Source organism: Canis lupus, chromosome 11 (assembly GCF_011100685.1).
Source record: "Canis lupus familiaris isolate Mischka breed German Shepherd chromosome 11, alternate assembly UU_Cfam_GSD_1.0, whole genome shotgun sequence".
Taxonomy (NCBI): domain Eukaryota; kingdom Metazoa; phylum Chordata; class Mammalia; order Carnivora; family Canidae; genus Canis; species Canis lupus.
The window spans coordinates 25990035-26003617 of record NC_049232.1 but is presented as its reverse complement, the minus strand read 5'-3'; the positions used below and the strand labels follow the sequence as shown (position 1 = coordinate 26003617).

General features: G+C 48.7%; 3 protein-coding genes across 10 annotated transcripts in view; 1 reads left to right on the top strand and 2 right to left on the bottom strand.

The window, feature by feature from the left end:
* The window catches only part of KDM3B (lysine demethylase 3B), a 76407-nt gene extending 71593 nt beyond the window's left edge, over window positions 1-4814 (bottom strand). The window contains exon 1 of the mRNA XM_038552292.1: window positions 4695-4814. Coding sequence (XP_038408220.1) covers window positions 4695-4709 — 15 coding nt within the window. The 5' untranslated portion in view covers window positions 4710-4814. The remainder of the gene's footprint in view (window positions 1-4694) is intronic.
* FAM53C (family with sequence similarity 53 member C) lies at window positions 2135-13247 on the bottom strand. Of its 2 annotated transcripts, none has more exons than XM_038552308.1 (5): window positions 12934-13247; window positions 9352-9581; window positions 8904-8961; window positions 6228-7012; window positions 2135-5199 (listed from the first exon to the last, which is right to left on the bottom strand). In XM_038552308.1, exons 2-5 carry the CDS (start codon window positions 9427-9429, stop codon window positions 4942-4944), a joined length of 1179 nt encoding a protein of 392 aa, XP_038408236.1. In that variant the 5' UTR covers window positions 9430-9581; window positions 12934-13247; the 3' UTR covers window positions 2135-4941. The 2 variants fall into 2 exon arrangements, with proteins under 2 accessions (XP_038408236.1, XP_038408237.1); XM_038552309.1 differs by lacking the exon at window positions 12934-13247 and adding an exon at window positions 12479-12630.
* The window catches only part of CDC25C (cell division cycle 25C), a 37042-nt gene continuing 35445 nt past the window's right edge, over window positions 11987-13583 (top strand). For 4 of the 7 annotated variants that reach the window (XM_038552301.1, XM_038552300.1, XM_038552299.1 and 1 more), the window contains exon 1: window positions 12489-12830. The gene's annotated coding sequence lies outside the window, so the exon portion shown is untranslated. Of the gene's footprint in view, window positions 12005-12488; window positions 12831-13048; window positions 13256-13583 lie in introns of those variants that run through there. The other 3 variants (XM_038552302.1, XM_038552298.1, XM_038552296.1) reach the window with 2 other exon arrangements.

Below are 13583 nucleotides of genomic sequence, written 5' to 3'. Positions count from 1 at the left end.
ACCTCTCCGGTCTGTAATACAGGTGTGGGAGATTGATAACTCCTGATAGAAAAGGGGCTGTAGAGAAGGGGAGATAACGAAATTTTGGCCTAGATGGTCTTGCACACCAGGTACTGGGAAACCTCAATCATTAACATTGGTGGTATCAGACTACCACAGGCTGCAGGGTCTTATGGATGCAGAATGAGTATATATGGAAGTAGTACAAACCAGAAAGACAAAGGGTCTAGAAATAATCCCTGGTTGTTGTCCTAAAAGTGACCATTTCTTTCAATGACCTCCCCTACAGACAGAGCAGCAGCTGGTTCTTTCTAGAAGACTTATATGTCTACATGGGTATCTCCTGCCCATACCTTTTCTCTACCCTTGACCTATTTTTCTTGTAGCAAAGGTCAGGAGTTTCAAGGGGGAGCAGGCAGCAGCTGCTGACTTTAGAAAAAGTAGGAAACCTCTAGGGAAGTCATTCTAGAACCCTCTTGAGCACCAAGGAAACATTTCCTTGGATTTTCTTCTCTCCCTATTCCTTGGAACATCCGTCCATCTATAAGCCAAACAGGCCTAAATCCCAATGCTTTCCTGGGCCAAGAGACATCCCTTAAAGCACATGGCCCACAAACAATAGTCGGTAAAAGGAGAACAAGGGTGAATTCTTAAGACCTGGCTGCCTTGCAGGTTTTCTACCAAAATTCACTGTTGGGATTTTCTCCTGTATGGAGCTCTAATTACTGCCCCAGTGTTCTAAAGCTTACTTATCAGCACCAGAGACAGAAATGTGCCTAAGTTCAGGGACAGAAAGGCAAAGATGAGAAATTCATTCAACAAATAGGATAGGCACTTTTCACATACCAGTAACTTTTCAACATGCTGGGGACCCAACAATGAACAAAACCCTTGTCCTCATGGAGTTTACATTCTTTCCTATCCTACCAGGACTTGAGGAACAGAAGAGGAAATCTCACTTTGCCTCACAGAAAATAAACAGTAAAAATCTAACAACAGCAACAAAATGAACGTAAAGGAAAAAAAGGAAAGTCATTTTAGATGGTTTAAACTTTATGCCTGCTTAAACAGTAGGTGAAATAAAACAGCAAGTTTTAAAGAAAGAAAAAACTCCTAACACTGAGCCCTCTTTAACCACATGCCAAAGCCCCATCCTCCTCAAAGCCCTTCCTTTGTTTTGGGGGCAGGTGGCAACCCCCACTCTTTCTGGAGTGTATTTTCATCCCCTAAAGGTTCCTGCTCTAGGTTATCAAGCCAATCCTGTCCTCCTGCACATTTCATGGGTATTCAATGATGAATGCCACAAATTTCAAGCAGGAAACTGGGACGGAGGCTAAGCAACTTGACTCTTCTTGTGCCTGGCAAGTCAGGACCCCAACTGGTAAAGAAAGGCTATGCCTTCGGGACAGAGGCTCCCGCCTGGATCTCTAAGCAAATCAGTTACACCCACACAAACTGGAAGAATGCGAACATAGGAAAAAGGGTGGAATAGCAACGTCTAACGAGAGTGAACCACACAGCTTCCCTGAACACAAACATCCCAAATTGAAGCATTATGGAAAATACCAACTTCTAGGGCAAAAGAGAAGCTCTGCTGTTAGGATAATTTTCCAAAAGCAGTATTTTTAGAATGGAGAAATTGCCGAGGTCTTTGGAATCTGAATTCTGATGACTAAATCTCCATCTCTCCAGGGTATAAGATGTGAAAACTCTTAAAAAAAGAAAAAGATTCCCAGTCAAGTCTCTCAGCCTTCTTTCCCCCACTTCCTAAAGCCCACAGACCAATCTAGACAAGTTCCTAACTGGACCATGAAACACTTCCCAGGGAGCTAGAATGTATAAATACTTGACTTCAACTTGCTGGAAGAATGACCAGAGGGAAGAGGAGATAGGTACCAGGGAAATAAAGACCAAATCAGACTGCCAGAAATAACCAAGGCCTTAACACAAGCCTGGGCCACAGGATATGACTGCAGTGGCTTCAAAGGGCCTAGGGACCAAGACACTGCCCTGGAAGGGGTGAAGGCCCAGCCATGCACTAGAGGAAAGAGCTGTTAGACTTAGATGGCCTTCTCCCTGCTTACTCCTTGCCTTTCTTTGTGGAGAAGGGAAGAAGACACTGTAGTACACAAGATTGCTTGGGAAAATGAATTATTCTAATAAAACTTTATTTTTTCAAACACAGCCACAGAGGCAGGACCTCATGTTTAACACACACAGACTTATGGATTTTTTTTTTTAATATAAAACAAAGTTTACGAAAAAATTTTTTTTCCACTTTTTGTATTTGTAATCCCATTAGCACAGGGACTTTGGCAGCAGGTGGGAGTGAAGGGCAGCTGGAGCTGCCACTGGGCAGTCACCGGGCACAGGAGGAGAGCACCAGCCTGGGAGTGGCTTCACTCACACACGCAGGAATACTCACCTACTGGTCAGCCACACCACACACACAACACAGATGCAGATGTCTACCCAGCGTCAACCACAGCCCTGTAAAGGTGTGCTCCACTCTGGGTAAGCCCAATAGGTGAAAATCCAAATAGTTAAAACAGCTAAAGTAGAGGGAGGTTGCTTGCTTTACAAAAGAAGCAATCACACAGGCTGCTTTTAAATGGTCAGCAGTCCAAAAGCATCGCAAAATAGCATTTGGCTTACACAGAACTGTTGGAACAGATCCACTGTGTAAAGCAAAATGAACCACTTCTTAAAAAGGCCTGTCCCAGGGTCATGGGCGCTTAGATTGGGAAGCAGGATGACAGTTTCAACTAATTTAACTTTCCAGATCTTACAGTGATAGAATTCAAATAGACTCTCTGTAGACCCTCTCCCCTAAGGATCGCACCCCTAGGGCTTTGGGGAAGCCAGGGTAGAGGCAGAATTACTGCCCTTACTTCTTCAGCTTGGAGCTTGCAGAGACCGCACTGGTCTTGCCAGTGGCCTACTGGAAGCTGGCATGGCCAATATGCAGCAGAGAGCCCAGGGATAAGGATGCCCCAGGAGAAAAAGAAGCTGGCATCAGGGAAATTATGGCCTAAAGAAGGAGAAGAGCCAAGGGAGGGATGAAACCAAGGATGGGCACCTCCTGGGCTCACAGATTCCCTGGATTCTCCAGAGAGCCTCTCTCAGGCCTCTACAGACCTGGGAGCTCACTGGTAATACATGGTAACGAGCAGAGGAGGAAAGCCCCGGAAGGGTAGAACCTCTAGAGCCAGAGGCTCAAGAAGAAATGGCCACCTCCTCTGGAGTGGAAGTGAGGAGACTGCAGGCTTGGTGACACTCCTATCTGACATGTGGGAAACCAAGAAAATGACAGGTTCAATTCCAGGAGGAAGAAAACATGTGGACTTTGGTCTTCTTCCCTAACATGAGAAACTGGATCCTAAGACACCCTGGAGGATCGATGAGAATGCCCTTCCTCCAATAAACAGGAAGGGCGGGTCCAATTCAGTTGTGCAGCGTCTAACCAAAGCTGGACAAAGCCTCACAAGCTACTTGGCAGCCACGTCAGTATGTATCTCCACTGGTGCCAGTCCTACCAAGGGTCCGGCAGCCATTAAACCCATCATTGCAGCCACCGGGACCTGCTGCCCCGGCTCAAGTTACGGGTGAGAAACAAACAAAAAGGAAATTCAACCCAACAACAAACTCCCAGCTGCTTCTCGTAGCCTTTGCTTTACACATCCTCAGCCAACCCTCACTGAGCCCCAACCTCACTGATGTCTCTCAGGTCCAATTAGAGGCAAATAAACATTTCCTGGCAGGAATGGAAGACAAGCAAACTGGTAAAAGCTGACATCCTCTTCCTCTTTCTCAAGCAAGTCAGAAAAGAGGTTAGACCTGGATCTTCTAACAACAGGTTTCCTAAAGTCTGCTTCCAAAGGGCAGTGCTGGGATGAGCTTACCCATGCTTACTTGACAAAGTAAGTCAACTTGACTGCCAATTCTGCTGCAGGTGGGCCTCAGATGATAAGGACCAATACAGAGCCTCCCCTCCATGTTCTTGACCCTTGAAATTCAGACAGTGAGGGGGAAAACGTCCCATCAATAGAGAGGGAAAGAGAAAGATGGACCCCTCTAACTCTGCCTCAGTTGCCGACATGCACTTACATCTACTTAAGAGACAAAGGCTGTATATAGCCTAGGCAATCTGATGAGGAAAAAAGGCCAGCTCAGAATCAATGTAAAGAGCCTTCTCCAGTCCTAATATTAGATCTGTCTAGGGGAGGGGATGGGCCTAAGAAAAAGACCATTAGCTGAGGTCACAGCTCTTAAAGACCCTGCCATACCCCAAAAGAGAATCCTCTGCAGAGCCAGTGGTGCTTATGGATTATAAGCCTGGTTCCAGAGCTACTTAGAAAAAAAGAAAAACTTGGTGCTATCCTCTTGACTCCTTGAGTAAGCCTGCTGTCCTGTGAAAATTCAAGATCCTGGGGGTATCATGATGCTCTGCTGTTAAGGAGCAACTGCCTTCCTTCCCTAAGGCTACGCAAACACACCTTTCCCCAAGTATACTCCCATGCACGCACACACTCTCACACAATTTCTCCGAGGAGGCTGAATGAACCCCCCACCCTGGCCAAATTCTAAGACACAAGTGCCCTTTGAAGCAAAGGGGCTAGTGAAATTCCCCGAGCTGGGGTCAGCAGACCCCTTCCTTCCCTGCCCACTGCTTTCTCGGTGGCAGGGATACTCACACTCAGGGCCGCCATGGGAAGGGTCTGCTCTGGGGCTGTCCCTCCCGCCACCAGCTCCGTTAATCTTGTCCCGGCCAGTCTCTTGGCATGGTCGAGCTTCCTGGAGCAAGAAGATTTCAGGCTGCCCTGAGTCGGAGCCCTCCACTCACCCCCATTCCCAGGCTGGGCCCCTGGCCTTGGGGCCTCGACACTTGTTAGTAGCCAGAGAGAGTCAGTCTGTGTGGCCCCAGGAAGTAGCCTCTCAGTTTTAGTTCTCCTCAATTAGATTCAAGTCCAGGTCCCCAAAGTCCTGCTGGCACAGTGTCCGCTTGCTCAGTGCCTGCCGCCCCCACCGCACGGCCCCCTCCTCCTCCTCTTCGCTTTCACTCAGCACCTGGGAGGAACCCCCAACGGGGCTGCAGGAAGCAGAGAGGTGCGGGGGGCTACAGGCCATGAACCACGGTGGAGAGATGCTGCTGCCTTCCCGGGCTGCTTCTTGGAGACAGAGACCTCCTGAGTATGGTTTCTGTCAAACAAACAACAAAGTTAAGAATGCAAAAAAAAAAAAAAAAAAAAAAAGATACCAACTTCCACAGAACCCTGGCCCAAGCTGGATTTCCAAGTGTCCTTCCTGGTTACCCTTGCAGGCAGGAGTTGTAGGCTTTAGGGTGAGGTATGTGAACTCCCAGATAACATTTGGAAAATTTTTAATTTTTCCAAATTCTTTGAGGAAATAGCTCATAATTTCTATCACATTCAAAATTAGGAGCTCATTTATAAGCTTCATGTGGGCAGAACATTTTCTGGATGTTTTACAATACTGTGAGTGCCTAGTCACAACCTGGTACATGGCAGGTATTCAGTAACATTTGCTGACTCGTTGGAGGAATGACACGATGAATAAGCAGGTAGATTCTCAAAGAGGTTTGTGACCCAGGAGACTAGAAGGAAGAATATGAAGAGTCGGCAAGTGCATACAACAGCCGTATTCACACTGGGAAGTCAAAATGTGTTTGCTGTACATGAATGATGCAGCAACCCATTCTGCGAAGCCCTCACAGACCCAGGGGAAGCTGTGAAGGACAAGTGGCAAACGAGCCCTGAGGTCAAGAAGGGGCAGGGCACTAATGATGGGACTTGTATTGCTTATGCATCCTCAGAGTGCAAGGAAAGTGCCCTTGGCAGAACAATTGGGAATCCCTGTTGGAAGATTTAACATGGGTCTCATCTCAATTTCTTTAGAACCCCCAGGCCCAAGGAGTGACACAGGACATGAGACCTTGAGTACTAAATTGGGTATAGTCCTGGGCAACTAGGACGGTAAATCACCCTGGTGAAAGCTCAGTCAGTTAACGTTATACTCTTGATCTGAGCTCAGGCCTTGATCTTAGGGTCCTGAGTTCAAGCCCTGTGTTGCCTACTCAAACTTAAAAAAAAATTTTTTTTAAATTAGAAAGGAACCTGCCAGTTGTACATGGAGCTCGAGGATGGCTCTCCGTGAAAATGCAAGTCTCCCTCCTCCCAACCAAGCTTCCCTAGTTCTGCTGGTCCCACCTGATTCATCTTGTCAAAGTCCAAAGAAGGCCGCAGCCGCCGGGGGTCCTCCTCATGGCGCCGCTTGACTCCAGCTTTGCGGGCATCCAGATCACAGGGCTGTGAGCGGCTTCGGGGAAGATTGCGGAGGCCTCGAGGTCGCCAGGGCAGCTCTGGGGAGGATGCAGGGGAGCTCCGGGCAGAGGGCAAGAAGCGGCTTGCCTGAGGGCCCAGGCTGGGTGACAGGGAGAAGCGGCGCTGGGGTGGGCAGGGTGACAGGGACTCAGCATCACTCTCCCAGGAGCCACTTTGGGGGGAGGTGGCACAGGGTCGAGAGGAATCTTGGGCCAGAGCCAGGCTGAAGAAAGGGGGACTGTAGGGTCTGTGGGCTGGGGCACATTGAGAAGAGGCACTGGGAGCTTGGAGGAACCTGAGGCTGGAGACCCGCTTTGGGGGGCTCTGGTGAGGCACCTGCGGCCCACCCCCTCCACCACTGCCCCGGTGCTTGATGGGAGTCCACAGCTTGGAGGGGGCGGGCCGCCACACCGGCTGCCAGCGAGACAGGTCCACGGGCACTGAGAGTGAGCGGCAGTGCCTCTTGGATGGAGGGGCAGGGGGCACAGGAAGCTTCTCTGGGTCTGGGGGCTCAGGGCTTAGGACTTGGGAGAGGGGCTGCTCCTGTGGGGAACTTCCTGGGCTGGGTGGTCTGAGGTGCAGGCTCAAGCCTGAGGGGTGGTAGCTGAGGTTGAGGCTGTCCTGGAACTCAGCACAGGAACAGTGGGGCAGGCCCCTCCAGGAAGCACCTTCTGGAAAGCATTCATAGTAAAATAGTATTAATGATAGCATTTTTTTTTTTAAGATTTCATTTATTCATGACAAACACAGAGAGATAGAGAGAGGCAGAGACACAGGCAGAGGGAGAAGCAGGCTCCCTGCGGGGAGTCTGATGCTGGACTTGATCCCGGGACCCCGGTATCACAACCTGAGCAGAAGGCAGATGCTCAACCGCTGAGTCACCCAGGCATCCCCCCCCCTTTTTTTTTTTTTTTTTTTTTTAAGATTCATAGCTAGCTATTTTTAAGGGCTCACTATGTGCCACACAACGTAATGAACACTTTATGTGATGTTCCTCAAAAACTCATAAGGTAGGTACTATTATCCCCATTTCACAGATGACAGAGGTCCAGTAACTTATCCAAAGTCATATAGAAATGAAATGACCAGGGCACGTAGATGGCTCAGTGGTTGAACGTTTGCCTTCAGCTCAGATCGTGATCCTGGGGTCCTGGATTGAGTCCCACATCGGGCTCCCTGCATGGAGCCCGCTTCTCCTCTGCCTGTGTCTCTGCCTCTGTGTGTCTCTCATGAATAAATAAAATCTTAAAACAAAAAAAAAAAAAAAAAAGAAAGAAAAGAAAAAAAGGAATGAAATGGTCAAAGGAAGATTCAAACTCAGGTTTGTCTGATGCTAAGGGTAGGGCTCTTCACCACTAGATGATACTGCCTTCATTCTGAGAAGCCAGCTGAAATTCAAAAGTGTCCTATATTGCCTGTCACTCCCTCTCAAAGGTAGATGAATTCAGAGAAGCAAATGCATGTGTGCCCTGCTCTTTCCTATCTCCACCTAACCCTACTCTGCTCCCCTACCCACTAACCCCTCAAGTTGGGAAAGCAGGCCCACGCTCTTCTTCCTTGGTCTCTCCCCTTCCAAAATAGGAGTTAGGGCTGTCAAGGAGTAAGAGGTAATCAAGCATGTAAAAGATCATTTTTATTCCTCAAGAGTGTAAATAGGGTAGGGAAGGCCTTTGACAGTAGAACCTGTGATTGGGAGACCTTGAGACTATCCATGTTCCTTTGTGTCTGGCCACCCACAAAGAAATACTGAAATTAACACACTGACATGCAGAGATCTTCTAGCTCTATTATAGTTAAGTTAAAAAAAAAAAAAAAGCACAAATAATATATATAGTATGCAACCTTTTACAGAAATAAAAAAAACACACTTATGTTTGCTTCTATTTCTATTAAAAAACTCTAGTTGGATAGACAAAGTAATAACAAGAGCTGCTTTTAAGGAGGTGGTGGGAGATGGATGGAGAAAGGAAACTTTTCTCACTATAAACTTATTATTTCATATTTTTTTATTTTTTTTTTAATTTTTATTTATTTATGATAGTCACAGAGAGAGAGAGAGAGGCAGAGACACAGGCAGAGGGAGAAGCAGGCTCCATGAACCGGGAGCCTGATGTGGGATTTGATCCCGGGTCTCCAGGATCGCGCCCTGGGCCAAAGGCAGGCGCCAAACCGCTGCGCCACCCAGGGATCCCTAAACTTATTATTTCAAAAAAAATTTTTTTTATTTCAAAAATTTTGAACTACATGAGCATACTACTTATTTTTTTAAAAAATCAGATTATGGGAGGAGACAAAATATATAAACAAATAAATAAAGTCAGATTATAAAAGTCCTATCAAGGCTTGAGTAAGAGCCAACTAAACAAGTAACTCCCATGCTGGGGTGGTAAAATGGAGGAGACAAGTGACAACCTTAGCAGGTAACCCCAGCAAGAAAGCCATGGAGGTAGGCTGGCTAGCCAGGGTCACTGGAAACCAGCGCAAGAAAAATGAGGATGGAGGTATGTACACGCGTGAGCGCATACGTGCACACACGCGCACGCACACACACAGATGTCTTACCAGACACAAGCTGGAAGGGGTTCCCACAGCCGGAGAGGTCTGCATGATCAGGCAGGGGCTAAGGGAAAGATAACACCCATAATGAGTCAGGCTCAGGACACAGATTTCCAGGAAGCCCTCCATGGCTCACCCCTGGAGTCTATGGGTTATAGGGACGGGAGGAACTCCTAGTGATCTCTTCTCCTTGTCTTCCCAAAGTTAGTGAGTAAAATAATCCACATCTCCCAACATCTCAAACCCTTCTCCACCCCAGTTTTGGTGTCCCTTCTCTACCAGTGGAAAAGTACCTGCCCCCTTCCTTTTGGGCTGGGTTTGAGCCTTTACTGGGCTTTTCCAGTACAAGTACAATGACTCATATGACACAGGACATGGGTAGAGTAGTAGCAACAAACAGCCTCAGAAAAAAGGGGGAGGGGGTTGTAGAGAAGCAGGAAGACTGGTCTTTTACCAGACTGATGCTGAAGCGTGTGCATTTCAGCTCATCCAGAGTCTGTTTCTGTAGCTGCTCAGTGATCAGGGTTATCATGATTCTCCCCAGGATCTGACTTGCACACTTTGGAGCAAATGATGGATGTCTTCCCTGTCGTTCTTCCAGACCTCACTCGTGGGCCGTCTTCTGCCACTGCAGCACCATCCTAGCACCATTGGGACTTCCCTCTCCAGTCATGCCTGCTGAGTCTGCCAATTACAGAGGGACCAGCCCCAAGTGATATTAGAGATGTACCTGGCCCAAAGGTAGAAAATGCATGGCACACATACCACAGCATCCCTATGCCAGGCCTCTGGCAGACATCATTAATTGATCACAGCTCTTTCCTACTAAGCCTAAACACAGCCTTGGAAACATCCTGAACTTGACACTTTAGTTAACCAGTAAAACGAACTAGAGTAAGCAAGCAAGTTGAGACCTAATTGCCACCCCTAACCTGGTTCATGCTGGGCTTTGCCTACCCAGAGTACCAGCACCACTTAAAAAACAGCTCAAGTGAGAGAGGGATATCCAAATGGTTACTTTCATCCTGATTCCCCCAATACTTTATCTTCCAATCAGAATCAGAGAGGTAACCATTTCCCTAAACTACATTAAAAGGAACAGGGAACAGCAAGGAGAACTGGTTGTAGGAATGACTTTCTGCTTCAGATCAATCAGAGTAAACAAGGTTTTATGTTCTCCCTAAGCTTCAGTGTTTGATATATTATTGTTTTCCAACAGATACTGTAAATATTCTCTCTAAAAGGGTTAAGAAGATAGAGAAATGGTACCAGGATTTTTCCAATTACATTTCAACTCTATACATGTTAAAAACACCAACTGTATGACTTCATTCAACTAAGTTTTTAGCCTGATCTTACTCAAAGACCATGGATTCAATTAATCAAGGCTCCTTCCCATGGTCAAGTTCAGTATAAGCAAACTAATTCCATCAGAGAACAGGCTTCAAGCCCACACAATTGCCTGAGGGGCCTTGCTCAATGGAGGAGGGGAGGATAACCTAGTGTTTCCATATGGTTCCGCCTATTCCCAGAAATGACCAGCAGGCAGACAGCTCATCAGAAGGTGTATGTAGCATTCTCCAGTAGATATAACAAACATTCAAGAAATCTACGTCTTGTGTTAATTTGCTGGGACAGTTCTGGGAAATCACTGGAGTTTTCTTGGCCTTAGTTAACCTACATGTAAAATGGGCAGAATAAATGTCTTAATGTGTCATGGGTACAATATAATGTGAAATATCAAAGTGTAAAAAGCATACCATCTAACCTGCACAAATCAGGAGTCCACATAGACTGTTTCTCAAACTCTCCTGTTTGTTGCTCTACACAGCCTAAGAATGCCACATGTGATAATATCATTAATCTGAAGAGGACAATTGGGTTTATCTATTTGGCTGGATGCCAACCTCCCTCACCTGAACACCCAGGGAAGCCCCAAACAGCTCTTCTGTGACCTTGGAGGTAGAGTACTTTCTACTTTTGCAAAAAGAGGGAATCATCTCTACCCCGTTCCACCTTGGAGAGAAGTAAGTAAAGAAAAGCAAAGAACTACGTGTTGATGTATCTGCAGTTTTTTGGAAGCTGTGGGAGAAATCAACCATCATTACAGTTAACTATCATTTTCATGCATAATTATTATTACCACCCTCAAAGAAGTTCTAGCTTCCTGAGAGCTCCCTTCAGCGGCTTCCCCTATGATCTTGTGGGAAAAGCTAAAGCTTATATCACATTGCTCTTGGTTTCTTAACTCTGCCCCCAAAAGATCAACTAGAGAGGGACCCTAACTGCAGGCTTTTACCCCAGAGATCCCAGGCCTCAGGCTCACCAGCCATGAAGAGCAGGGAGTGAAGCAAAGTCTTTCAAGCTTTTCATGAGGCATTTGGCCAAACAGCAAACTCCCAGCCCTCTCTGGGATCAAGTGAAGAGAGTGATTTTGTGTTTTTCTGCATTTTAATTGTTGGGATGTGGCCACACACGGCGGTAATTGGAACAATGCAACTACCACCACGCAACTGATACTCTCAGCCTGAGTTTCCTAAAACAGGCCAGGCTGAGAGGGGGAACAGAACGGAAGCCATAAGGAATCAAACCAGGACACAAAAGAAGGCAAACCAGCTCCGCGAGGGGCCTCCTCTTTCTCAGGCAGGCATAGAAAAAAGTGTAAGAAACCCTCTCTTGCCGCCTTCCTTCCCCTTCCATTTTGTGTATCTGAGGGGCAGAGACAGCCCTGAATGTTCACTAAACAAGTTAAAACTTCTCAGCTTAACAACTGGCACAGGGCTCAGCCCTTCACAGAGCAGCAGGCCGCTAGGCCCTCCCTACGACCCCACCAGGCCCAACTCTCAATCCAGGCTTTCCCTCCACCAACAGCCCCCTAAAATAAAGACTGGACCCCCACCCCATCTACTATTGGATGGTAGTAACCCCTGACGTTGGGGTTTCAGGGATGCTAAGGTTGTGCTGAAACCTGGAGAACCCAGGATCAAATCAAGCCAAGAGGGAGGAGAGTCACAAATCCCCTGGGGACCCTCCCCCCAGGTCCCAGCCCCACACCTCTGGGGGACACTAAAGAAAAACATGAGGGAGGCAGGGAGGTACATGAACAGGTAAGTGGGGAACTGACTGCTCTTCCTCCATATGGCTCTGGCGGGGATAGGGGTGACAAGTGGGGAGCACCCCTCCCCCCACCCCGATGAAGAAGCAAAAGGCTAGGCCCCCCTCCAGTCTTCAACCTCTCCCTCGGTTGCCCTGCCTGTCCCCGCGGGGTGGGGCATGGGGCGTCCGCTAGCCCCTAGGGGGGCACCAGGGCTCGCTCAGGGGGGCTGTCTTTCGCCTCTTCCCAATCAGCTTCCATCATCTGGCCGCGGGAAGCGAACTCAGGACGCAGGAGATGGAAAGGGTCTGGGACTTAGCACTCCACCAACCCCTCCCCCACCGGGTCCCGTGCTCTCCCCGTGGAGGCGTCCAGAGAGGCCGTGCCGCGCGCGCCGCCGGGCTGGGGGAAGGGAAAGAGGGAAGGAGGGAGGGACAGTCGAGGTGCCCGCCCCGAGGCCCCAGCGCCACCTGCCCTCGCCACCTACCGCGGCTCCTCCAGCTCCCTGGGCCGCGGCCGGAGCAGCTCTGAGCGCTCCGTTCGCCCCACGGTGCCCTTAAAAGGCGCCGGCGCGAACCAACGGGCCCCGAAGGAGAGTGGGGGAATCGCTCTGGTTCGCAGAATCGCCCTGAACCGCCCGGGGAGGCTCGAACCCCGCGTCGCTTCTCTCCCAAAATCTTTTTTGGAAAGTGCTGTCGGGAATGAGCCAAGCTCTTTGATTTAGGGATGAAGGTGGCTTCTTCACTATCGAGTCACCCCCTCCAAAATATTGCTGAAGGTGGACGGACCCAGTTGGCGGCACAGCTCCAAACCCGCGGGGGAGACCGTGTCGGACGAAGGTAAACAAAGCGATTCTCCTCGCCCTCCATTCCAACATTGGCCCTAGTACGGCCCCCTACCCGGTTCGGGCCGCGTAACAGAAATAGCCAGAGTTGCTCTTACCTGCTCTCTCCTCCCGCCCTCTACGGGCACCTCTCAGAAGGAATCCCCCTTCCGCCAGCAGAGGACCGGCCCGCGGCGTGAAGACTTCTGGGAAATGTAGTCCAAGAGCCGATCAGGGCCTGCTCTGAGTCCCGGGAGCCCCTCTTCCAGCTGCCGGATACCCTCCAACCTTATAAACCCAGGACTTGTAACGGTTGCGGGGCCGTTCCCAATTGATTCTGTAATTAGCCCTCACCCAAAACACTTTGTAAAGCTGAAAAGGGCCCAGGGCTGCTCACTCCTCCTCCTTCCTCTACGCACCCCCACCCCCCAGCAGGATGAGGTAATGGGGTTGTGATTATGACATCATAGGCGGTTCAGTTGCTTGCGGGGGTGGGCGGGGGAGGGGGGGGAGTATGGTGGTTACAGCTGGACCACTTTCCTTAAGACAGAAAGGGAGGGAGGAAGGAAACAGGCAGCTGGGTAAAAGATGTTGATAGCTTTGTATTTCCTCTTCAGGAAGAGGATGCCACCCTTTATTAAATTTCCACCACTACCATCACCTCCCACCTCAGCCAAAGTTTAAGTCTTTTTTGAGAAGCCTGAATGTAGACGTTAGTAGGGAGGAGGTTGGGGAACAGCAAAATGGTTACTGGCTCTTATGTAAATTT